This window comes from Physeter macrocephalus, chromosome 11, assembly GCF_002837175.3.
Source record: "Physeter macrocephalus isolate SW-GA chromosome 11, ASM283717v5, whole genome shotgun sequence".
NCBI lineage: Eukaryota > Metazoa > Chordata > Mammalia > Artiodactyla > Physeteridae > Physeter > Physeter macrocephalus.
Window position 1 is genome coordinate 96362233 of NC_041224.1, and position 24819 is coordinate 96387051.

Genomic DNA, 24819 nt, shown 5'->3' on the forward strand with positions numbered 1-24819 from the left:
AAAGGGGGCTCCTGCAAAGACCTCTTTCCTGCCAAAAACTGCTTACAGTGTGATGACTCTCCAAGGAGATACGCCTTCTGGAAGGGGTTCATGACCTTATTCTTGGGCTTCGTGGCCAGCTCTGCAGGTGCTGGTGGACCAGTCCAAGAAAGCGAATTCCCCTCTGAAAGGCCATGAGAGGACAGTGCAGTACCTGCAACATCTGGGTAAGTCCAGCTTGTGGAAGGGGTGCGGGGAGAGGATGGTGCAAGTGGACCTGACCTCTCTCCCTTTCTGATTCCGACTGTCATTCCCGTCCCTCCCTCATGTTCACCCAACTGGGTTCCTCTGACTGGGGTGAAAGTCCCCCTGGTGATGGAACCATGACAGCTCCTTGGTGTGTAGCCAGCTCGGTAGGCCCAAGCAGCCCTGAGTGGCTGGTGCTTGGACAGAGCTATCTTCTCCGGAAGATAAATCCTGGGCAACCTGGGCACCTGCCTTCCTGGTCCTATGGGCAGGGTGGGTGGGCTTCATCTGCTGACTTTTCCCTCTAGGCACAGAAAACCTGCATTTGATTTTTTCCTACTCAGTGTGGGTGCTGAGAGACTTTCCAGACGATGGGCTGAAGGTAGGTCACGGAGCCCCTTGGATTTATCTGGCACCACGGTTGGTCCTGATTCTACTTCAGACGGCAGTGGATGGAGGGGGAGGAAGGATTCATGCAGTTCTCTGGTGTTTCAAAGACTGGGAAACATGGAACAGCAATGGAGTGGAGTGGAAAGAGCCTTGTGCAGATTCCAGGAGACCTGCGACCTAGTCTGTCCCATAGTAACTGGCCACAGATGCCCTTCCCATACAGTGTCTGTCCACTTGACCCTATGCTTGTGCGCATGTGCGTTTGGAAGAATTGCCATCAGATGGTTCTGCTGCTAGAACTCGGGTTTTGTTCCAACAGATATTTACTGAGGACCTCCCAGAGGTGGAGTCTCTGCCACGAGACCGAGTGCTTGGCTTCTTAGTGGAGAATTTTAAGGGTCTGGCAATTCCATATCTGGTAAGGTATTTTTTGATCTGAACTAAAAAGCTTCAAACCCAGGATCCAGGACTGCATGAGTCAGTGATTAGCCAATTCAGATTAGGGTTTGTGTCCCTTGGGGATTGGAAGGAATGTAAAGAAGGAATTGTAAGGAATGTAATATCCCCTGAAGACAGAGATCCCAGTAGACCAAGCTGGAGATGTCACTTTTTGATGCTACCCTCTAAAGATTTAAAGATACTACCTTCTAAAGATGACATACAGAGGGATAAAAGAGAAGGATGTTGGAGAAAAACATTTCAAAGCCACATTTGTACAGCCAGACTCAACTGTGACCGAAGGACAACAAATCAGTCCTAAGTACCAGAATGCAAATACTTAACCTTAATTACATGGGCTGATTTGGAGGATTATGAGACAGAGTTAATTGGACTGGAAATCGATTGGAAATCAAGACAGTAATTCCTGATATTGCTCGGTTGTACTGTGAAATTTCCCAGTGGTTTTAGAAGAGCTATCCCTTGGTAGTATTTGTGGCCTAATTAGGGGACAATCTGGATGGGACCTCTTGGGCCTTAAAAATGTGAGGGAGCCTGGGCGATGGACTGGGTCACAGCACAGAGGGTACCAGGCAGACCTGTATCTTGCCTCAGGAACACGTCATCCACGTTTGGGAGGAGACGGGCTCTCGGTTCCACAACTGCCTGATCCAGCTGTACTGTGAGAAGGTGCAAGGTCTGATGAAGGAGTATCTCCTGTCCTTCCCTGCAGGTACCAGTTCTTGGAAAGCGGGGTGGCCCCAGGCCTTAGAGGAGAGCTGGACATGAGGGTGCCGTGGGTGGTTTAGGGAAGCAGACCTTCTCTGTAGGCCCAGGTGGGCAGGAAGTGCCTCAGAGGAGCCAGGGCAGCTAAGTGACCCCGCAGGTGAGACTCAGGGGCTGGTGTCTGGATCTGGGCACCTCTTAGCTTCCCTGGGCGTCACCCCTGGTGGTGGGGAAGGAGCAGATCTGTCTGCAGAGTGACACCTGTGCTGATAAGAAACAGGTTTGTCTAGCAGAGTGCTTCTCTACGCAGCTTGGTTTTTTTTTCTTACCTCAAGCTGATGTTTTGGGGCCATGTAGAGACCATAAGCTAAGAGAAGGCCAACTGGAAACCACCATGGAGGCCCTTTCTGATTATTGAATCCCATCCCTCTCGTCTTTCTTAATGACCCCACATTGCTGCCCGACAGCATCCTTTCATGCTGAGTGTGGTTTTCCTTAAAGGCAAAGCTCCAGTCCCTGCTGGTGAGGAAGAGGGAGAGCTGGGAGAATACCGACGGAAGCTCCTTAAGTTCTTGGAAATTTCTAGCTACTATGACCCAGGCCGGCTCATCTGTGATTTTCCTTTTGATGGTGAGTGTCTGGCTTAGGTCCAGAGCCACTTTAGCAGAAGGTAGTGCAAAAACGGATCTTTCCCTTTTACCAGTTCCCCAGCCCTCCAAAAGGTTGGGCCTGGGAAAAACCACATGTTTCAGGCCTGTGCTCCTGTTCTGTCCCCTCTGAAGGCTCAGTTTTTTTTGAGAGGAGTCTCTTTTGGGTATGAACCACATGCTAATTTTTATGTATTTATTTGTTTTTGGCTGCGTTGAGGCTTCATTGCTGCACACGGGCTTTCTCTAGTTGCAGCGAGCGGGGGCTACTCTTCGTTGCGTTGCACAGCCTTCTCTTTGCGGTGGCTTGTCTTGTTGCGGAGCACGGGCTTTAGACGCCGGGGCTTCACTAGTTTTGGCACGCGGGCTCAGTAGTTGTGGCTCTCGGGCTCTAGAGCGCAGGCTCAGTAGTTGTGGCACACGGGCTTAGTTGCTCTGTGGCATGTGGGATCTTCCTGGACCAGGGCTCAAACCCGTGTCCCCTGCACTGGGAGGCAGATTCTTAACCACTGCACCACCAGGGAAGCCCTCTTGCTTCTTCTTTCATAGCTTTTATCATTTACATGTATATGTGTTTTAAGTCGCACAGGCTCCAGACGCACAGGCTCAGTGGCCACGGCTCACGGGCCCAGCCGCTCCGCGGCATGTGGGATCTTCCTGGACCAGGGTTTGAACCCGTGTCCTTTGCATTGGCAGGCGGATTCTTTTTTTTTTTGCGATACGCGGGCCTCTCACTGTTGTGGTCTCTCCCGTTGTGGAGCACAGGCTCCAGACGCACAGGCTCAGTGGCCATGGCTCACGGGCCCAGCCGCTCCGTGGCATGTGGGATCTTCCTGGACCAGGGCACGAACCCGTGTCCCCTGCATCGGCAGGCGGACTCTCAACCACTGTGCCATCAGGGAAGCCCAGCAGGCGGATTCTTAACCACTGTGCCACTAGGGAAGCCCCACCACATGCTAACTGATGGCCAGGTTGAAAGCTGTTTCTTGCTTCAGTACATATTCGTGGCCAAGTTCATTGGTTAGCAGTTTTTATAATCTGGCATAATGTCTAATTATACATCAGACAGACGTGTGTCTGAAAAAAGACACACGTCTGTCTGATGTATAAGCTCCATGAGAGCAGAGACCAGGTGTCTGTTTACCTAACTGAAGTGCCTGGTACATTGTAGGTGCTTATTATGCACTTGGCTGATCATCAAGTGTTGTTGCCCCATTTGTAAGCAATCACAAAAAAGATGGGATAAAGTACCTCCTAAAATAGCTCCCTCCCCTCTTCCCTTTTAAAAATTTTAGTAATTTTCTCCTTGAAAAAATCCCAAGTAATAAAAATATTTTTCCCCTTTTATATTTCCCCAATATCCATTCCTCTAATAGCTTAGCCCCTGGCCTTGGGCTTGCCTAATGGGGATGATGGTTACTTATACACCTTTTTCCCCACAGGCCTCTTAGAAGAGCGTGCTCTCCTGCTGGGACGCATGGGGAAACACGAACAAGCTCTATTCATCTATGTCCACATCCTGAAGGATACGAGAATGGCTGAAGAGTACGTTGACCCTGTCATCCCACCTCGCAAGGGTCTAAAAGAGGCCCCCCAGAGAGATGAGAGGCGTGAGAGGCTAAGAAAGCCACCCCTCCACCCTTCAGCAGGAGCGAGAATCACCTCGTGTGCTGGCTCCCGATTTTGCTGTCATTAGGCTGCTCACGCAGGCAGCATCGATGTGCTGTCTCTAGACGTGGCCTTGTCTGACCACTTTCTCCCTTGTAGGTACTGCCACAAGCATTATGACCAAAATAAAGATGGCAACAAAGATGTAAGTAGTGACCCTGGCCCCAGGGAGCACGGGTGCATTGCACCGTCACTCTTAGCATAGCTAACCCCTCTGGCTTGGCCACAGGTGACCCTGGTATGAATTGCTAAGATAAGACAGGTCATGGGTCAATGTGCTGATTGGTTTTGCACGTGTGTGTTGAGGTAGAGGCAGGGTGACCATGATCCTGGTTTGCTTGGGATGGTTCTGGCTTACATCTGTTGTCGTCTGTGTGATGATTCATAGCACCCCTGCCCCTTTACTCTCGAAAGAATCGCGACTTGTGTAATAAATTTATGTGGTCAGCCTGTTGAGAAGGAACATCTGATGGTTCTGGTAAGATGCACACATGTGCTCTGTCTAGATTGCACATGGATCTGTCAATGTACAAAGATGTTTTTGGTGGCCATGACTGGGGGTAGGCCTGCTACTGGAATCTAGGAGGTAGAGGCCAGAGTTGCTATTAAACGGTGCACAGCACAGACCCAGCAAAGAATTATTCGGCCCAGAATATTGAGTGCTGAGGCTGAGAAACTCTGTGGTATGGGTACCAGTAGGAGATGCAGCATCTCATCTTGGGTAATCCTCACCTGCTAATACGTGGCAGGGTCTCAGCCTCCAAAGCCAAAGGAAATGCAGGATCTCTTTGAGTCATTTTGTTAACAGTGTAATGCAAAACAAATACAAGGCATTTGATTTTTTTTTCTCTCAGGGAGAACACAATCTTTAACATCTTCAGTTGACTGACTTTACAAAATTTTTTAAAAGGTGAAAAATGATGAGTTTTAAATGCTCCGTGACAGCTGTTCCTATAGACCAACCCTCTTGCCTTTAGGTGTGGTCACTCTGGGGGTTCTGGGAGGGTTGCCAGCCTGACGTGCATGGCTTGTTGTGTATGAGACAGGTGTATCTGTCCCTGCTCCGTATGTACCTGTCCCCGCCCAGCGTTCACTGCCTGGGGCCAATCAAGCTGGAACTGCTGGAGCCACAAGCCAACCTCCAAGCCGCCCTGCAGGTCCTCGAACTGCACCACGGCAAACTGGATACCACCAAGGTCAGGAGTTCTTCTCAGGGAGATGGAGGGCGCGTGTGGACAGCATGGAATGAGAAGAGGGGCCAGAGGGGGACTGGGGTTCGAGGGCTCCGTGACGTCAGGCATTTCCTCAGTCTTACTCGTGTCCTGCCTCACCCTATTCCCTTCTCTCTTCCCGTCCCCAGGCCATCAACCTTCTGCCAGCAAACACTCAGATTAACGACATACGCATCTTTCTGGAAAAGGTCTTGGAAGAGAATGCACAAAAGAAACGGTTCAATCAAGTGCTCAAGAACCTTCTCCATGCAGAGTTCCTGAGGGTATGAGCCTTTCAGACACGAGGGCAGGCGTGTACTTTTCAGTGTGAGACAGTTACCACGTTCCCTGTAGATAAAGGCAGAGCTTTATGCTTTTGAACTCTAGTTCAAGCTGATCGGTAACCAACTGGGCATTTAAATGCAGGTGTTTCAATTAGGGGAGTCTCTGTGGGCTGGGAAATGAGACAGTGCCGGCCCTTCCTTCTGTTCTAAATACCTGCTGGACAGTGGGACTTTTCCCCCAATCTCTCTGCTCCCAGGTCCAGGAAGAGCGGATTCTACACCAGCAGGTGAAGTGCATCATCACAGAGGAGAAGGTGTGCATGGTGTGTAAGAAGAAGATTGGGAACAGGTGAGCCTCATCCACAGCTACATTGTCGGCTCTGATGTGGGTCACGCTCAGGATGGATTTAAAATGCCCCTATGCCCCTTAACCAAAGAGGAAAGTGCAGCTGCAGACTCTCCGGGCCGCTTTTAGTTCTTGAGCCTCCAGAGGGCAGGCCACGTTGTCTGACGGGGGTGTGGAGGGGGTTTGAGAATTTAAAGGCCTGAAATGTATGGCATGGAGCTCTTGACTCCTTGCCCATAAAGCCCTTCCCCTCTGGCAGCTAAACACTGTGATGTAGCCAGGGTGTGTGTGAGAGCTGTGTGTGGACAGGAAGTCCTTCTCTTTTAAGGATACACCTCTGAAGGAAGAAAAAGGTCTTTCAACCTGCTGCCTCATGACTTGAGTAAAATCCTGAGGCAGCATCATTCTGTTTTACGGCATATACTCCAGTCAGTCCCCTTTCCTTCAAAGAAGAATGATTTGTCCTTTTTCTTATATGGCTGAAAGAATCCTTTTCTTTAGAAAGACTTGCTGTCCTTTGTTAAAATTAGCCCAAGGGACTTGCCTGGTGGCGCAGTGGATAAGACTCCGCACTCCCAGTGCAGGGGGTCCAGGTTTGATCCCTGGTCAGGGAACTAGAGCCCACATGCATGCTGCCATTAAGAGTTCACATGCCGCAACTAAGGAGCCCACCTGCTGCAACTAAGACCTGGTGCAACCAAATAAATAAAGAAATATTAAAAAAAAAAAAATTACCCAAAACTTGTTCTGATGAGCAGTCGGCTCTCAGCCGCTGCTGAGCCAGGCTGGTGTACTGCCCCATCTGCCTAGGCTTGCACATTGATGACAGTAAGAAATATCCCCATGCGCTCAAATGGTGTGGACCTCATCCTCTGTTTGGATATTTGACAGAGGTGGTGGCTACGTAAATCCAGAGATGCCAGGCTGCTGTTTGTGGTTAGGGTGGGCGGCTTCTGGAATGGCACCTGGTAAGGTGCCTTTTCCAGTAAGAAGTGGTCTTCTCTTAGAGGCAGTCCTCACTCCCAGGTCATTTTCCTTCCCTGCAGTGCATTTGCAAGATACCCCAATGGGGTGGTCGTGCACTATTTCTGCTCCAAAGAGGTCAACCCGGCTGACACCTGAGCCCAGCAAGCCGAAGACTGAGCAGCGGACAGCTCGGCTTATCCCAGAGGCGGGGAGAGCCCCGGCCTGGGGAATCGGGGGCTGCTGCCACCACCAGGAGTCTCCCCATTTGGACACTGCTGGCTACCTTGTGCCGTGGAACATCTCTGAATCAATGAGACTTGTGTTCTGGCGTTGCCAGACTTTTAATAGAAAAAGCAATTAGTTACACCTTATATACCATTATGTTGCAGGCAATTCTGAAGAATTTTATACCTGCTTGGACAGGAGGAGATGGGGAAGGGCACCATCCTGTCTCTGCATTCCAATCACCCAAATAAGGAAACTGTCTCAAGTGTTTGCAACCCTGGGGTTGTTTATTCCAAGGTTTCTATTAAGATACATGCAGGACTTCACAGGAGCCCTCAGCTTGGCTGCCTGAATGCCTGGAGTACCAGAGCACCTCTGGCTGCAAAGGCCAAATGGCCCGTCCTCTAGGTAATGCTGGTCACTTTGTAGTCGCTGACCCTGTGTCCCCCCACCAGTCTCCCCATTCGGCTCTTTATTTTTCAGTCTCCTTCACTTTCTACTTATTTTCTTCCTTTATCTCACCCCCCACCTCTCCACCCAGGCTTTCTCTCCTATTTTCCTGACACCGGAAATAACTAGTATTTTAAACAAGGTAAAATGAGAAGCAAGAGGAAGTCCCAGTTTCTAGGAATACATTGCTCGATTGTCAGGTGTGTTGTAAATAGATCCTCCCTGGACTGTATGCGCTATGCCTGGAAGCTTAGGAGAGCCTCATTCTCGGTCCCTCGGGGCTGAGTGTGATGGTCGCTCTAAGGGTGGGCGGCCCTGGGTATGTGACCTCTTGGCAGGTGTCCCCACAGGCTCCTGCTCCTGGTTCTTCCACCAGCCACCCAGGGCAGGTTGGTTTAGGCTTTCTGAGCAGAGTGCTTTGTGCTCTGGACACCTTTCTCTTCCCAGGCAGTGTCATCCGCCTACCTTACACCTTGGCCTGGCCATTGTTCTCCAGCTTTCTTTTGCAGGGGTTGGAGGATGGCTCTGGGATATGGTAGGTAGGTGGATCTCTGCTGCACACAGAGAACGATCAGATCAGGAGCTGACACTGACGTGATGTAGGGCATGCTTGTGAGGTGCTCGGGGACAGCCGAGAGTCGGCCGAGCTGCTGGCGGCAGGAGTTTGTGACGTAACTCACCACCAGATCCGCTGAGCACTTGTTCGTGTTCGGGGGAGACCCTGCCTCCCACGGGGCTCTAGAGCCCACAGGAGGGGTGCCTAGCACTGCAGGCTGAGGACACAGGGACAGCGGCCCTGCATCCTGTCCTCCTGGGGATTTTGTAGATGCACCGTCTTGTTACCCCAGTGTTTCTAACAGTAATGAGGGTATGTGACAACACCCGATACTGACACGGTTCTAGTGGCCTGTCCTTGACATGAGATCCTTTCTAAACCCCAGCACCGTGCTATCTGGGGCCTGTGTTGCAGCCTGACTTGCTGGTGTAGATGAGGCTCCTCCCAGGCACGCTCTCTGCGGAGGGTCTGAAGGGACGGAGTGAGGGCCGTCAGCATCGTTCACAGAGGCAGGCCACTCTGCTCAGGTTTGGGAGGCCGAGCAGCGCTTCACAAGATCCATGTCCCACTGGCCACGCCCCCGCTAAGATGCATTGCTGCCCGGGGCCCTGTTTGCAGCGGCTTGGACCGAGCTTCCTCTGGGAGCAGCCGCAGAAACTGGCCCCGCCCCGTGCACCCTGCCTTCCCCGCCTGCGGTGTGTGTACCTCCCTACCTGTGTGGCACACGTGTTTGAAGCAGTAGAATGAAGAATGCGTGTTTCCTTCCCTTCTGGAATACATAAACGACCCAGTTTTCCTGAACTCCATTCTCCTTTCCTGAACTCTCTGCCCTCCGTGGAGGTGTGGAGAAGGCTGGAGATGAAAGCTCTGTAGTGAGGACGACGAAGATCTCTCATAATAAACATCATGAAGTACGAAACCAAGGCTGTCTGAGTCTCTTTTTCCCCCTTTCCTGTGGGATTTGATGAAAATAACAATGAGATGTTAATAATCGAGAAGACTAATCCAATTAGTGACTGAGAAAAAAAGTCAGTATAACACTGCTGTCTTGATGTGTGCCGTCCAGTACAGCTAGTGTGTAGCTGATATTGACAGCACAGATACAGAACATTTCCAGCATCACAAAGTGCTAGTAGACACTGCAAATCTAGCTGATCCAAACTACTTGCCCTTCGCTTCACATATTACGGCCTTGTGCTTCTTCCTCTTCCTGCAGCTCAATGACTGGGACAGGCAGGAAAGATGTTGACTTGGTGGGATTAAGGGACCTAGGGATGTTTGAGAAGTGGAGAAGTGTTGGTCCACTTTGGCCAGCTCCAAAAAGGCAATCTGGTCCTTCTGTGTCCCTCTCTGGAGCCATCTCTGGCCATCCTGAGTTTTCCCTGGGGATGAAAAAACGTCTGGGACTAAGAGGTATGACTTTCTTGAGGCATGGGGTCTATGACTTCCAGGAGAGAGTGTGGTACAGCCCAGAAAGCACTCTAATTAGTCAGGGGTCCTGGATGCCAGGCCTGGCTCTGCCCCCAGCTAGCTCCGTGCCCCTCCCTCAGGCTCCCCTGCTGTGGCTCCAAGGGCCTCCACATTGTGCATACAGGTCACTAAGAGGCTGGAACTCTGGCATTTCTGAGACCCCAGCACAGGTCTTGGCCTCATGCTCCAAATTAAGCAGAAACACGCCCTCCCCCTTGGGACCTTGCCAACAGCAGTTCTGGGAATTTCTGGTCTGAACTTGCTTTCAGAGTTCATTTCAGAATTGAATCACCTCATTTTGGAATGTCATCTTTTCAGTCTCCCAACTCGGGCACTGGGGAGGAGAGTGGAGATGACTGGGTCTTGGTTGAGGAAAAGAAATGTATCTCCCAACAGCTCACTGCCCTAGAGATCCTTTCTTCCAGAAACTGTGCCTGTCTTGGCCACCTAGGTGGCTGCGGTCTGCAGAAAAGGGAGCATCACACACCACCTGCAGCTTAAGGCTCATGATGGTCAAAGGGGACCCTCTAAAGCCTTTATCTCTAGTAGCTTAAGGACAGGCAGGCTGGTTTTTACCTGCCTTTATCGATACCACCTGACCATATCCCTACTTCTGTTCCTGGACCATCCAGGTATTTCCACAGATTCAGGAAGGAGTCCTAGTTAGAAGCCACAGCAGGGAATCACGAGTCTGAATTTCTTCAGGATACGGTTGGGCCCTCCTCACCTTTGGACCAGGGCCTAGTGCAGCGTCTGGCACACAGCAGCCTCTCAGTGTTTGGGGAACAAATGAGAGAGGCCCTGAGGGATTAGAAACACCTTTGAGTCCAGATGAAACACTGTGGGAACCAGAGATTTCCATGTTTCTGCTTAAGAGCTGTGGGGAAGGTGGGACTTGAGAGGTGTTAGAGTCTCTTCTGATAGCTGGGGGAACCTAGGCCCCTGATGCAGCACTTTCTGGCTCTGCTGTTCCCTGGACCACCTGTGTCTGCATCATCTAAAAGGCTTGTTGGAAGTACAAACACCTGGGTTCTAGCCACACCCTCTAAATCAAATCGTCTGGGGAGTAAGGTGCAGGCATCTATTTTCCATAAGCAGCCCCATGATAACCAGAGGCTAGGTTTGGGAACCAGAGTGCCAGTTCCTCATCCTCTTTGAGAGGGTCTGAAGTCCCTCCTGCTAGAGGACACTGGGCTCCAGTCACTTCCTGGAGCTCATCAAACCCCACCTCCAGTCCCAGCTGTGAGTCCTCAGCAGAGCAGCCTGCTCCACCCTCCGCACTCTAGCTACCTGTCAGACCTGAGCCAGCAGCCAGTGTAGCCAGAGGAGCGCAGGCAGGGCTTCCTGCCGGGAGCCAGGCTGCCCGGCCATGCTCTGGGCGCACTGGCCCAGGTGGCTGACAGGCAAGGCACTGCCCCTCGTGGGTGCGGTGTTGCTGCAGAAGAGACAGAAGGGGGAACCTCAGTGGAGGCGGTGGCGGGTAAAGTACCTGATCTCCCCTGGGGGGTGTGGACAGGAGGAGTCCTGGGCGCACAGGGCCCTGTGGAGACTGGGGCCAGCCCTGGGAATGCATTTTGATCTGGGCCAGGACCGATTTGCTCCAGATTACCTGGTAGAGCTTAGAGAGCTTGGCCAAATAATAATAATCTTGAAGTTAATCACCCCCGGTTAGGAAATGGAAGCCATGTGACACTTGCAGCTGACTGGCTTTTGCCCGGTATGCCCTAGCCTGGCTGTAGAATGGGGGTTGGGGGTTGAGGGAGTGGGGGGAATGAGGCACTCGCTGGGATCTGGAGGAGATAGTCTCACTCCCAGGAGGCTGCAGTCTACTGTTATCTCTCCTGAGCCCAAGCTGCCGTCTCCTTAGCGACTCATCAGACCAGTACCAGCTGGGTGACTCTTGGTTTCCCTTTACCTGCCCGCACCCTCTTGGGCCGTCTTCTAGCCTTTGTCAGGAGCTAGTGGGTGGGGTCCATCACAGTTTTCTCTTTTGATACTTAATCTTCTTAAGCACATCACTCCAGGTCTCGCTTTGACTCTCAAGCTACAGCCCCAGCACTGTAGTCAGGGGGGCTGCACGTTCGTGGTGCATAATAAACATAATTAGTAAAAATGGCTACATGTATTAAGCACTTATGCCAGGCAGTTTGTACGACTTCTCATTTAAAACTTGCTACAACCCTGTTAGATTATCATCATAACCCCCACTTTAGAGACAGAGAAACTAAAGCACAGGGAAATCAAGTCTCTTGCCCAAGGCCATTTAGCTAGTCCACAGTGCAGCTTAGATTTGATCGCAGCCTGACTGATTCCAAGGTCAGGTTCATCACCAACACACTCAGCTCCCAGCGCTTGCTCTGTCGAGGCCTCCTGGGTCCCTGGCACAGTGACGTCAGTGACCCTGGGCCAGGCTGCCGCTCTGCGATGGGACAAGGGAAGCCCTGGGTCGGCACCACGGCAGGGAGGTCAGGCCTCACACCCAGCTACCTGGAACTGAGTCCCCGGAGTTCTGTCCTTTCAGCGGGAGACCCACCCATACTATGACCTCCAGGTGAAGGTGCTGAGGGCCAGAAATATCCGGGGTGCAGACCTGTGTGAGTGACCCCCAATTTCATGCTTTCTCCCTTCCTCTCCCTGGGGCCTCCCCAGAGCTCAGCAGGGGCTGGCCTGAAGCGTGCATGTGTGTTTAGAGTGGAGCGGATGGAGGGCTCTCTGGTGAGGGAGCCCAGGCCACAGCCCGGGGCAGGCTGCGGGAGCTGGAGGGGAAGGCAGTGTGCAGACCACCACCTCCTCCCTGAGGCTGGCTCATGGAGGTTGCCAGCCTGGGTGAGAGTGTGAGGCCTGCTGCTGCCACAAGTTACTGTCTGCTCTCTAGGGGTTTCCATGCCAGTGCTCACACTGGGCGGGAGCTTGCTTCCTGAATCAGGCCCTTTCTGGGAATTACTCAGTGGTCTGCGCTGTCACATGACCTTTTGAATTGGCTGCAGCAGGATTTCCATTCAGTTGAATGGGAGGTGTAACTGGTGGAGACGGAGTCAAGGACATGGGCTCTCCCGCATCTCCCCGCCCCATCCTGCTATGTGGGCAGCCTCCTCTCCCTCCTCTGCCCCTTCCTGTCCAGCCCCAGTCTCCTCCAGGCAACCTTTCCAGCCATAAGAGCTAGAGGCTGAGGAACCCTCCCCATCCCACCTACAGTGTCCAAAGCCGACTGCTACGTGCAGCTGTGGCTGCACACAGCGTGCCCCAGCCCCGCCCAGACAAGGGTGGTAGCCAACTGCCGTGACCCCGAACGGAACGAAACCTTCCACTACCGGGTCCACAGCGCCGTGAAGGTGAGGGTCAGCGAGGGGCTGGGGCTGCGGAGGGAGAGGGCTCCTCCCAGGTGCCTGCCCTCCGCCCTGCCCCCAGAACGTCCTGGAGCTCACCCTCTATGACAAGGACGTCCTGGACAGTGACCAGCTCTCCCTGCTGCTGTTTGACCTGAGGAGCCTCAAGCCCCACCAACCGCACAGACACACCTTCCCACTCAGCCACCAGGTGAGTGGCTCCACCAGTGCCAGCAACAAGCCCAGTCCTGGGAGAAGAGGCCCTGGCACAGGGGGCTCCCGATCAGCACAGGCCCAACCTCCAAGACAGACCCTCCTCCACCCTGCAGCAATTACCCCGCAAAGCTTTCCCACGAGCACTCCTTCCCTGAGGGAAGGATACAGCACAGAGGCTGTATCGGTTCAACTACTGCTGTACAAAAGACACCCACAAAATCTCAGTGGCAGACACATCTGGTGGTCAGATGGGCTCCTTGAAGGCAGGGGCTTTGTGTGTCTCGGTCACTGCTGAATCCTCAGTGTCTAGAACAGCGCCTGTCCACAGCCTTGAACAGATGGAGCTCCTAGTGGCGATGTCGCTACCCTGTCCTGTGCCCACGAGCAGCCACAACATCAGTCTGGCCTTCTAGTCGCTGGAGCTGAGTAGAACTGGGGGTGGGAGGGGAAGGTCCTGAGGCTCTGGGACCTCTTTGAAAACTGGTGCTCCCTTGCTCCCTCCATGTAGGATTCACAAGAGCTGCAGGTGGAATTTGTTTTGGAGGACAGGTGAGTCCAGGTGGAGGCTGTACCCTCCCATTTACTCTGAGACCCACCCAAAGCTCCCAGCTGTCAGTCACCAGGTGCTGCGTTGGCCTGGCCTGAGAGGGGATGTCCTGAACTTGATGCCCACCACGACCCCCAAACCTGCCGTGCTCCCCAGGCTCTTCCAGCTGCTTTGGTTACATTATTGTAGTAATAGCCATCTTGAGGGATTCAGGCATCCCCTGAGCCCCTCATCCTCTGTAGCCAGGTGCCGGCGTCTGAAGTCATCAATAATGGGGTCCTGGTGGTGAGTAGGGGTGGCCAGCTTGGGGCTGCCCAGGGCTGGGGGACGGGGGATTGGGGAGTCCACGACTGAGCCCATCATGCCCACTTGTCTGAAGGACACTCAACCTCTCCTCAGAGGGGAGATGTGCTGGGAGGTACCTCCAGGGACAAGGGGGCACCTTGCCTCCCACCTGATGGAATAGCCCAGAAGCCAGGCTTTCCACCTGTGCACAGCACACTGCTCACCTGGCTTCTGAGTCTGCCAAGGAGCCACGTCAGGGCCCCTCATCTCCTCCCCCTTTCCCACCAGGGACCACTTCCTCTGAGTCCTGGGAGGGGGACTGTGACAGAAGACCCCTGCTCATAAGGCACAGGCCCTGGGAAGGATGTTAGCTCGACCCTGCCCCAGATACCCTTCCCTCCCTCCATCCTGGTTCAGGCCCTGTGCAGGGAGGGCCCTGTGGACTGTCTGGCTCCCACAGGCCTCTGCTTTCCTCAGGCTCAGCCCTGTCTGAGAATCCAGGGCACCCTCAGGGGAGATGGGACAGCCCCACATCAAGAGTATGGTGAGTCTGGTCAGTGGCCTTGGGTCTTGCCTTCTCTCCTGGGGGATTGGGGGCTGCTGGTTTCAAGAAGATGGGTCTGGGGCAGAAAGTCCTTAATTTTTCACTGCTGAAAGCTGACCAAGGATGACATGGATTGCCTCCAGAAGCAGTACATTTCTGTCCCTGGAAGTATTCAAGCACAGAGGCTGTATCGGTTCAACTACTGCTGTACAAAAGACACCCACAAAATCTCAGTGGCAGACACATCTGGTGGTCAGCTGGGGCATGGCTGATCTAGGCTGGGCTTGGTGGAGTGACCTGGCTCTGCTCCCATGTCCCTCATCCACCTCCTGTGACCAGCGGACAAGCCTGGGCATGTTCTTAAGACATTGGCAGAGGTGCAAGAGCACATGGCCGGATGAGCAAGTGCTTTTTGAGCCTTTGGTCACATCACAGCCCTCACTAACATTTTGTTAGCCAAAACAAGCACAAGGCTGACTCTAAGTTGGAGGGCAAGGAATATAGCCAACCTCTTTAGTGAGAGAAACCAAGGCCACATGGCAAACAGAACTCCAGAAGTGAAGAACTGGGGCCATGGCTGTCTGCCACAGGGGACAGCCACTCGGGAGGGGTTCCAGCTTTGGGAGGCGAGCGGAGGCTGCGTGACAGCTAAGGTCCTCTCCGACACTGGGAGTCTGAGCCTACGGGCTGAGTCGTGCCCAGGTAACATGGCGCACTTACTATGAGTCAGTCACTGGCCTAAGCATTTTACAGTGTGTTACCTTTTAATCCTCATAACAACCTCGTTAACGTAGGTACAGTCATTATCCTCCTTTAATTCATGAGACTGAGGCTCAGAGAAGAAACTTTGTTAAGGTCACACAGCCAGTAAGCGGTAGAGCTAGGCCCAGGCCCAGGTCTGTGACACCCGGGGCCCATCTGCTCTCCCCACCACAGCTTCTGTTGTTTCTGACTGTGAACAGCCCTTATCAATCTCAGTCTGTAAACCGTGATATGAGAGAAGGATCACTTTCCTTATTTTCTCTAATTCCCTCCCACCCCTGGTCATGTCAAGTCCCCAGGTCTCATTTAGTGCTAAGGAGGGCATGTAGGGACGGGGATTCCATTTGGACGTCGGTTCCTGAGGCGTTAGGGGCTCTTTCGTGGGTCTGTCTGGAGTCCCCTCTTCCTGGGTGTCATGTGTAGCCATTTCTCTCTGGGGTCTTGCCTGCTCTCCAGAAAGCTGCAGGAACAGGGTGGGCCCTGCTGCTCCTGGGCCCACAGGCCTCTCTCTGCCTCCCCCCAGCTGGCCTCACCAGGCCGGGGCTGGCTCTCCTCCGCTTCCCCAAGCCTACCCTCTCTGTGCCACGAACCCACTTCTTCCTTTTACACCCCCTGCAAACCCTCTATGTTCACCCAAGGGCTTATGCTTTGGAAACAACGTGCAGCCTGTTTGCTTTCTCTCTGGCCACAAACCTCCCCCAAGGCAATGAGCACGGGACTTGAATGCAGCAAAAAAGGGGGAACTACAAGTTGAAAACTGGTAATTAATAATTAATATCTGATCATTATAATATGGTAATTATAGAATTATATTTTATATACTTAATATAATAATCTCAAAATCCTCAGCCTCATAAGCTCCGGACAGGGGCCCTTCCCCGAGCGCTGTGTGTGCCGTCCCCATCCCGGGCTTCTAGTTCTGACCAGAGCAGGTTAGAGGACCCCGAGTGTCCTTCATGATGTCTGCAGGGCCCAATGCCAGAGAGCGAGCAGAGCGATGAACTGGCACTTCCAAGGGGAAGGAAGGAAAGGGGAGTTGCTGCTCGACGTGCTACCGTCCCGGGCCACACACACCCCACTCTCACCCCCTCACCTGGCACTCACCTAGGCCCTCTGCTCCCAGGCTCCAGGCAGATTCGGCTGGCAGTGCCTGGGGCCTACGAGAAGCCCCCAGCTCTTGCCCCTGCAGCCTCCCCTGGAGGCAGGCCTCCCAGACACGTTTACCTTCCACGTGAACCCAGTGCTCAGTTCCAGGCTGGAGGTGGAGCTGGGAGAGAAGCTCACGGTCCTGCAGGTGAGTGACGGAGCCTGGGAAGGGGCAGACGACAGAATCCATCCAGCCTGGACGAGGCCCCTTTTCCTGGGTGTTTTCTTCTCTGCAGAGCGGCCCAAGTGCTGAGCTGGAGGCCCAGACCAGCAAGCTGGGCGAGGGGGCCATCCTGCTCTTCTCTCTGGCCCTAGGTCGGGAGAAGCATCATGTCGTGGCCCTGGGGGAGGTAAGGCTGTGTCTGGGTGCCTGAGGGGCCCCTGCCTGCTCTGTGACCCCCACAAAAGGTCTGGGGGAGGAGGCCTGCGAGGGGGTCAAGATCAGGCCAGCCATGGCGTCCACACCTGGGCCAGAATTACCAGAGCAACCGGGGCTGCAAATGCGAGTCCCTCTCAGTGCGCTCAGGGATGGGCTGTTGTCTCTTCCAGGGCCAGGAGGTGGCTATGAGTGTGCAGGCAGAAGTGAGGTGAGCGGCGTGGAGACTCTCCTGCCTACCGCTCAGCGGGCGTTGGGGGTGACTGGGTCCCATGGCATCTTTCTGGGAGGTTCCACGGGGTGTGCATCTGTCTGCTCCCGTGAAAATGGGTTTGGCCGAAGGCTCTCCTCCACTGAACAGTCACCCAGTACCCCACCCCCACCCCCTCTGAGGCAGCTCTGGGGACCTGGACCTGCGTCTTGGCTTTGACCTCTGTGACGGGGAACAGGACTTTCTGGATAAGAGGAAGCACGTCGTGTCCAAGGCCCTACAGCAGGTGCTGGGATCGAGCCAGGCTCCCGACAGTAACCAGGTATGGGATGGAGGAGCCAGACACCAGAGTTGCTGGGGCCAAATCCAACCTCTTCCTTGAGAGGACTGTGTGTCTAAGAGGTGACAGGAAGCGTTGAGGAAGTGTGGGGACCAGGGGAAGAAGGGGGCAGGCCCGTTTGCCTGAGCTGACGGGCACAATCGGGAGAGTCACGACCCCATATGAACGAGGGCTGAACGGCCCCAGCCAAGGGAGGTGTATTAGTCTGCTCAGGCTGCCATAACAGAATGCCACAGACTGGGTGGCTCAAACAACAGACATTTATTTTCTCACATGGAGGCTGGAAGTTCAAGATCTAGGTGTCATCAGGGTTGGTATCTGACGAGGCCTCTTCCTGACTTGTAGACGGCCACCTTCCTGCTGTGTCCTCACACGGCCTTTCCTCTGTGCACGTGCAGGGGTTTGTGGGAATCTCTCTCTCTCTTCCTCTTCTTACAAGGACACCAGTCCTATGGGGATTAAGGCCCCACCCTTATGACCTCACATGACCTATATTACCTCCGTATAGGCCCTTTCTCCAAAGAGAGTCACATGGGGGCTTCCACATATGAATTTGGGGAGGACACAATTCAGTCCATAACAGGACAAAGGGATTTGAAAGTGGAGGCAGGAGGAAAGGCAGTGCTGAGGGGGAGACCTGTGGTAAATCAGGGACAGGCTGGTGGCTTCCTTTTGGCTGCAAATGTACAAGGAGACATAGCCTGTGCCCAGTGCTGACAAGCTGAGCAAGCCTACCACTCATCTGGTAATGCCTGCTCTGTGCCCCATCTCCGATCTGTGGGTGGAGGGTAGAGAGGGCACAGACCTGCCTTCAGGGAGCTCTGTCTTCTCCAGAGCTCTGGAGGGATAGTGACCTTGTGGGGCAATGTCCAGGGAGCATTTTTTTCAAGACAGGGGAAGAAAGGAAGGACAGGGAAAGGAACCGAAGTCTGGTGTGGAATGAACCAAACCTTCGTAGCAAAGCTGAGCAGCCCAAAAGCTTCTAGTCTGATCCCACCAGGCACCTCTGATCCTCAAGAGACATCTGGGGACCTCTCGTACCTGGGGCAGGTCAGGCTGCCTGCTGGTCTTTGTCACTTCAGTTCTGTGGTTCTCAGCTGGGAGCAATCTCATCCCCGCCCCCCACCTAGGGGACATTTGTCACTGTCTAGAGACATTGCCACAACTAGGGGAGGGGAGAGGGATGCTACTGGCATCTGCCGGGTGCAGGTCAGGAATGCTGCCAAACGTCCTATAACACACAGGATAGTTCCTCACAGTAAAGAATTATCTGGCCCAAAATTACCAACAGTGCCAAGGTTGAGAAACCCTGCTTTAGCTGTTTTGAGTGAATCCAATATACCTCCCAGGTACATACTTTCCTGGTATAATGTTAAGGGCCATCTCTGAGGTTATACTGCTTCAGTCTGACAGCCCATTACTTACTGATGGTATGATTGTGGGCACATTATCTAACCTTCCTGTACCTCAGTTTCCTCACCTGTAAAGTGGGGATGCCATTGGGTTTCTTTGAAGACTGAAAGAGATAATACAAGTTGGGCTCTTAGACCAATATCTGATATGCTAAGCAATAATATATGAACAATAGTGGGGGTAGATGTTATCATGATTATTATTGTGCCCAGGTGCCCGTGGTGGCCGCGCTGGGTTCAGGAGGTGGAACCCGAGCCATGTCTTCCCTCTACAGCAGCCTGGCTGGGCTACAGGAGCTCGGCGTCCTGTGACCTATCTGAGCGGAGTCTCTGGGTCCACCTGGTAAGTGAGGTAGGGGCAGGGCAAAAAAAAAAGGAGAGCCCTGAAGAGGCAGAGGTATGACCTGGTGAGCTGGTGGGGAGGGACGGGGATCCAAAGGGGTCAGGAAGGGCAGGAAGGGACTGAGTCCCCAGGGCCCTCTGAGTGGGTGGTGCAGGCCAGTGGGTGCAAGGGATGGGGGAGGAGGGGTGACTCAGAGACACCTGTATCCCTCTCTCCCCTTACTGTGCTCCCACGCTCCTAATTCCCTCCATGCCCAGGTGCATCTCCACACTCTGCAAGGACCCAGCCTGGTCCCAGGTGGCCTTGCAGGGCCCTATTGAGCACGCCCAGGCTCGGGTCTGCAGCAGTAAGATGGGGGCAATGTCCATGGAACGCCTGCAGTACTATGCCCAGGAACTGGGGATCTGGGAAAGCAGTGGCCACAGCGCTTCCCTCATCGACCTCTGGGGGCTTCTCATTGAATAGTTCCTGTACCAGGAGGTAAGAGAAGAGCAGGTAATAGATGAACATGGCTCCTGTCCACCCTGCCCCACCAGCACTTAGTTCTGCCTTACCCACTAGGCTAAGATCTGAGATTTGCAAAGCTATCCTTTAAGTGTGAGCTCCCTGGGGGCAAGGGGTGGGATCTCTGGGTGGGCTGACACGCTTCATCTCACCTTGGCTCTAACCCCTGGGAGGGAGAGGCTGGTCTGCTGTTCTCAGGTCTGTCTGCATATTAGAATCACCTGTACAGATTTCCAAAAACACCATGCCTAGGTCTCACTTCCAGAGATACTGGTTTTGGTTGGTGAGGAGTCGAGCCCGAGTACAAGTGTGCTTTGAAAGTGTCCCAAATGATTCCAACCTCCTGCTGAGGCAGAATGCCACTCCAGCCCGACGGCCAAGCAGGCATGATTCACGCCACCTGGTGGCTTCTCCTAGAACTGCAGGCCCAGCATGCATCGGGAGATGGGATTAGAGCTGAGCGAGGTTCTCAGCCCTGGGGGCCTGCGGGGCCTGCCCCACTGGTGTGTGGCTATCTGTTATGAATGTGATGTCTAAGAAAAGAATACATGTTTTCTAGTGATTTACTTTTTCAAAGAAAGTAGATTGGATTTTCAGTTATTCCTTTAAAACTGTCACTTGACTCCCTTGGGTTCTGATAGGCTTTCTTGAATTCGAAGGAAGGGGGTCCAAAGCCCCTGGAATTGCACTAACTCCATGTGGCCTCACCTCTGCTGCAGCCCAAAGCCTGTCCCTTAGAGAGCTGTCTCTAGAGCCCTGGCCTTAGCAACCAAAGTCTCGTGGGCACGCCACACCTGCAGGGTGCTGAGCCTCAGGCCATGGGGATGGGGAAAGGGAACTCCCCAAAGGCCAAGTGGCCTCCCTTCTTTCCTGACCAGGAAAATCCTGCCAAGCTGTCTGACCAGCAGGAGGCGGTCAGCCAGGGCCAGAACCCTTACCCAATCTACGCCAGTGTCAACGTCCGCAGCAGCATCAGTGGGGAAGGCTTTGCAGGTGCCCGGGTGTGGGGACCTAGGAAGCAGGTGGGAGCAATGATCGGTGTGAGGATGTAGAGGCCAGGGCTGTCAGGGCACAGGTGGGAGCCTTGGAGCACAGTGGGCTTGCTGCCTCCTGCTCTTGACAAGGCAAAGATTCCTGCTCAGGCACCAGGGCTCGGGGGAAGCGTGGGGTCCTGGTGGGAAGCCCCCGGCGACATTCCCTTCTCTTTGCGCCCCCAGAGTGGTGCGAGTTCACCCCCCCATGAGGTCGGCTTACCCAAGTATGGCGCTTATGTTCTCACTGAACTCTTTAGCTCAGAGTTCTTCATGGGGCGACTGCTGCAGCTCCGCCTCGAGCCCCGGGTTTGCTACCTGCAGGGTGAGTCTAGGCCAGAGGGCTGGGGACATGGGGACAGGGCAGGCGCCGGGCCCTGAGTTGGTGGCGCCGGTGGAGGACTTGTGAGGGCCGGGGGCTTTGCTTTTCTCCTTAGGTATATGGGGCAGTGCCTTTGCAGCCAGCCTGGATGAGATCTTCCTGAAGACTGCCGGCTCGGGCCTCAGCTTCCTACAGAGGTGCAGAGGCAGTGTAAACATCACAGGTGAGGGCAGAGAGCCTGCTCTCCCAAACCTCCCCTCCACCCCCACCGCCGCCAGCCCCCGCAATACCTCTTTCCAGCAACAGGGCCCTGGCAGAGGCATGAGGAATGAGGGAGGGGGCAGTGAAGGACTTGGATGTCCTATTCGGTTCAGAGAAATATTGAGAAAATGACTTCTAGCTTAGGGTCTCTGGATGCCCAGAGGTCTACAGAGAGGCTAAGGGGTGGGGAGCCCATGTCAGAAAATCTAGTGGGAGTTGTGAGTGCTCCATGATAAACCTGTGCCTTTAATTCTGCACTTGGGCTCCCATTAGATCAACTCAGCCCAGGGCCACTGGGTATCTGGTTGACACTCTGTCCCCCCACCTCAGAGCTCCCTTTCAGCCCGCTCCTTAAATGACCCATGAGCTCCCTGCTGCGTAGAATACCTTTCCCACTTTTCTTCCCTGGATAACTTTTGCTCAGTTCTTAAAGTTCAGCTCAGACATCATTTTGTCAGGGGGCGTCTCTGTTCCAGTCCATCCCTCCAGGCTGATCGAGGGTCTGACCACCAAGGTTCCCTAGAACCGTAGGCACATACCATGTTGTCCTTCCCTTGGGACACTGTCACCATTTATTACCTCTTTAGATTCTCCCCTAAGTAGGCCGTGAGCCCTGGAGGGCCAGAGCCGGGCCCCGTTCACCTCTGCATCCCCGAGCCCAGCACAGTGGCCGCCACAGCACATGGTAACTGTTCAGTGGGTGCTTAATGGGTGAAATTCTGATTGGAAGTTGCACACGCAACTTTAAGGGTAGGTGATGTTGTTTAATACATGCAATGTCAACTTTCAACTTTTTTAATACGTGCATGTCAACTTTCAAAACGTGGGGAACGTGAAAGAAAAAGTCATTTAAAAGGGGTTCGGGGAAGCAGTGGTCAGAGACCCGGGAGGCGGGGTGGGGAAGGAGGAGAGACGTGGGGAGGAGACAGAGGGGCTCCCCTGAGATGTGAGGACCGCTGGACAAAGGAGGGCTTCTCATGGTATTTCACCATCCCACCCCCACCTAGACGACCGCCAGAAGCTCCAGCTGCACGACCCAGCGAGGCTGCAAACCAGGCTCTTCACCCCCCAAGGGCCCTTCTCCCAGGCTGTGCTGGACATATTCACCTACCGCTTTACCTCAGCCCAGAACTCGAACTTCACCCAGGGCCTCTGCCTGCACAAGGACTATGTGTCTGGCAGGGAGTTTTTGGCCTGGAAAGTGTGTGCTGCTCTGGGCGGGGTCCTGCCTGTTGCCTGTGCCTCTGGCTCCCTGGGGCCAGTGCTGCCTTTTGACCTGGGGGCTGGGGGGGCTCCTGCTGCCCAGGGGCCAGTGGGGGAAGGATGGTGATGACTGTGCTGGAAGGCAGGCCGGGGGCTGTGGTGGGAGACCCCGTGACTGTAGGAAGAGGAGAGCTCTCAACAGAGGGGCGTTCCCAGTGCGAAGAGAAGAGGGCTGCTGCAAAGAGCAAGCATTTGTCTTTGTGCAGATTCGCACCCGGACGCCTTCCCCAACCAGCTAACTCCCATGCGGGACTGTCTGTACCTGGTGGATGGAGGCTTTGCCATCAACTCTCCGTTCCCGCTGAGCCTGCAGCCGCAGAGAGCCGTGGACCTCATTCTGTCCTTCGACTACTCCCTGGATGCCCCTTTTGAGGTACGGTGCGGGGTGGGGGGTCCTTGCTAAGGCAGCCTGGCTGGGTGTTGGGGGATCACCCTTTGAGAAGGGCCTGGGTGCTGAGCTGTGGGCAGGCACCTTGTGAACACCGCTAGCAGCATTGGTCTCCCCAGCTGGAAGAGGAGGACTGCTGAGGTGATGGAGGAGAGTGGGGTTCAGGAGAGGAGGCCAGAGGGAGTCCTCAGGAGCCTTTATCCCGGTGAAGAGCAGAGCATTGTTCTGGACCCTGCTGTTCCTGATAGGATTCCTTGCTCCTATCTGGGCCTGGGTTCAGGTTTGCTGTCCTTTTGTTGCTATGGTAACAACAGAGCCATCAGGGTCCCTCCAGGGAGTCTCTATCAGCGGCTCCCTCGAGGCTTGTGGGGTGATGGACAGGTTGCATACCCGGATGCGGGTTCTCTTCTTGCTGCCTGTAGTCACTCGGCTGCTGGGAGACAGGGCCCGCGTTGAAGCCTGGGCCAGCGTGAGTCCAGGGCACCTCAGGCAGGTCCGGAAGCTCACAGGGCTGGGTGTCTGCCCAGGTCTTAGAGATGACAGGGAAGTACTGCCTGGACCGAGGCATCTCCTTCCCCAGCACTGAGGTGTCCCCTGAGGACCTGAAGACCCCCGTGAATGCTACCTGTTTGCCAAGGCCAAGGACCTGCGCTCACCCATCGTGCTGCACTTCCCCCTGGTCAACCGTACCTTCCGCACACACCTGGCCCCAGGTGACGGGAAGGTCTGGGTCTGGCCCACGGAGCCCCGGGGTGGTGATGGGGTGCTGGACCCAGGACAGTGTACCTCCTGGAGGCCCCGAGCTGGCCACTGCTTCCTGGACTCAGCATGCACACTGGCCCGGCTCCTCCCGGTGGGCGAGAGAGCTGAGTTGTGGCCCCAAGCAGAGCCCACAGACCAGCCAGATGCTCTAGGGAAGGGGGGCTTCTGGACTGGCAGCTCCTAGCCGCAGAGTGCCCGAGCCCGGCCTCTCTCCCCGTCCCACTGCAGGTGTGGAATGACAAACGGATGAGGAGAAAGCCTGTGGGGACTTTGTCATCAATGGGCCAGACACCCCCTATGGCACGATGAACTTCATCTACGAGCCCCAGGAGTTTGAGCGGCTGGTGGCCCTGAGTCGATACAACGTTCTGAACAACGTGGAGACTGTGCAGCAGGCCCTCCGGCTGGCTCTGGGCCAGCGACAGGCTGGGGACAGGGCCGGAGGCTGACCCGGGCTGGAGTCGGGGGACTGGGACAGAGGAGGGACTGTGGGCTCCGGACCAGGGCTTGGTAGAGGGAGGGGTGGTGGACCCCATGGGATGATATCCCCTCCTGGCTGGGCTCCAGCTGGTGGGTACCCCTGCTAATTACTCATCTTTGCTCTTTAAACTTGGGTCACATTGTCTTATCAGGGATACATCTGCCACCTCATGCAAATAGTCTCACCCTTCCCAGAAGCTAAATGGGTGTGTCTAGAGGGCGTATCCATTTATCAGGGGCAGAGTGAACACGAACCTGTGTGTGTGTACGTGTTCCTAGTGGGGGCCTGTCAGCTGCCAGGGAGTGGCAGAGGTAGAGGAAGCCTGGCTGGGAACTCAGAGTCCCGGGTTCCTGCCTTTTTCACAGAAGTACCCCTGCGATCTGGGGGATCTGTTTCTCTCTCTGGGGGATCTGTTTATCATTTCTTCTGACCCACCTGGGACCTTCCAAATATCTGGAGCCTCTCCAGCATGGGCAGATTTTAGGTGTGTGCAAAGGAGATCCACCCTGACTGGGCTTAGTGTGGAGGTCTTCATGCCCTCTCCCTCTGGCTAGGGCCTCTGCAGCCTCTTCTCACCCACACCCCACCCAGCGCTGAGCCGCCTGGGGCCCTTCAGTGGCCCGGCTGCCATACTCACTACTCACTCGACACTCCCCTCTGCCAGGAGTGCTCTCTTTGACTACAGCCTCTCTCCCTC

At 54.5% G+C, this 24819-nt stretch overlaps 2 protein-coding genes across 2 annotated transcripts in view; both read left to right on the plus strand.

Moving 5' to 3' along the window:
• The window catches only part of VPS39 (VPS39 subunit of HOPS complex), a 51784-nt gene extending 42718 nt beyond the window's left edge, over positions 1–9066 (plus strand). The window contains exons 15-25 of the mRNA XM_024115465.3: positions 120–206; positions 534–607; positions 935–1033; positions 1669–1786; positions 2281–2409; positions 3869–3971; positions 4194–4239; positions 5141–5290; positions 5455–5589; positions 5847–5938; positions 6982–9066. Of these exons, the coding sequence (XP_023971233.1) occupies positions 120–206; positions 534–607; positions 935–1033; positions 1669–1786; positions 2281–2409; positions 3869–3971; positions 4194–4239; positions 5141–5290; positions 5455–5589; positions 5847–5938; positions 6982–7057 (1109 nt within the window). The 3' untranslated portion in view covers positions 7058–9066. The remainder of the gene's footprint in view (positions 1–119; positions 207–533; positions 608–934; positions 1034–1668; positions 1787–2280; positions 2410–3868; positions 3972–4193; positions 4240–5140; positions 5291–5454; positions 5590–5846; positions 5939–6981) is intronic.
• A 1891-nt stretch (positions 9067–10957) lies between these two features.
• PLA2G4F (phospholipase A2 group IVF) lies at positions 10958–24819 on the plus strand. The gene is given in 24 exon segments (XM_007120519.4): positions 10958–11082; positions 12124–12196; positions 12798–12934; positions 13011–13139; positions 13653–13693; positions 13934–13976; positions 14454–14520; positions 16406–16449; positions 16451–16576; positions 16665–16778; positions 16978–17015; positions 17202–17337; positions 18981–19071; positions 19074–19110; positions 19368–19590; positions 20493–20607; positions 20832–20848; positions 20850–20970; positions 21083–21190; positions 22236–22431; positions 22681–22864; positions 23407–23485; positions 23488–23592; positions 23870–24819. Coding segments are annotated over 24 exon segments (2556 nt in total). The 5' UTR covers positions 10958–10971; the 3' UTR covers positions 24091–24819.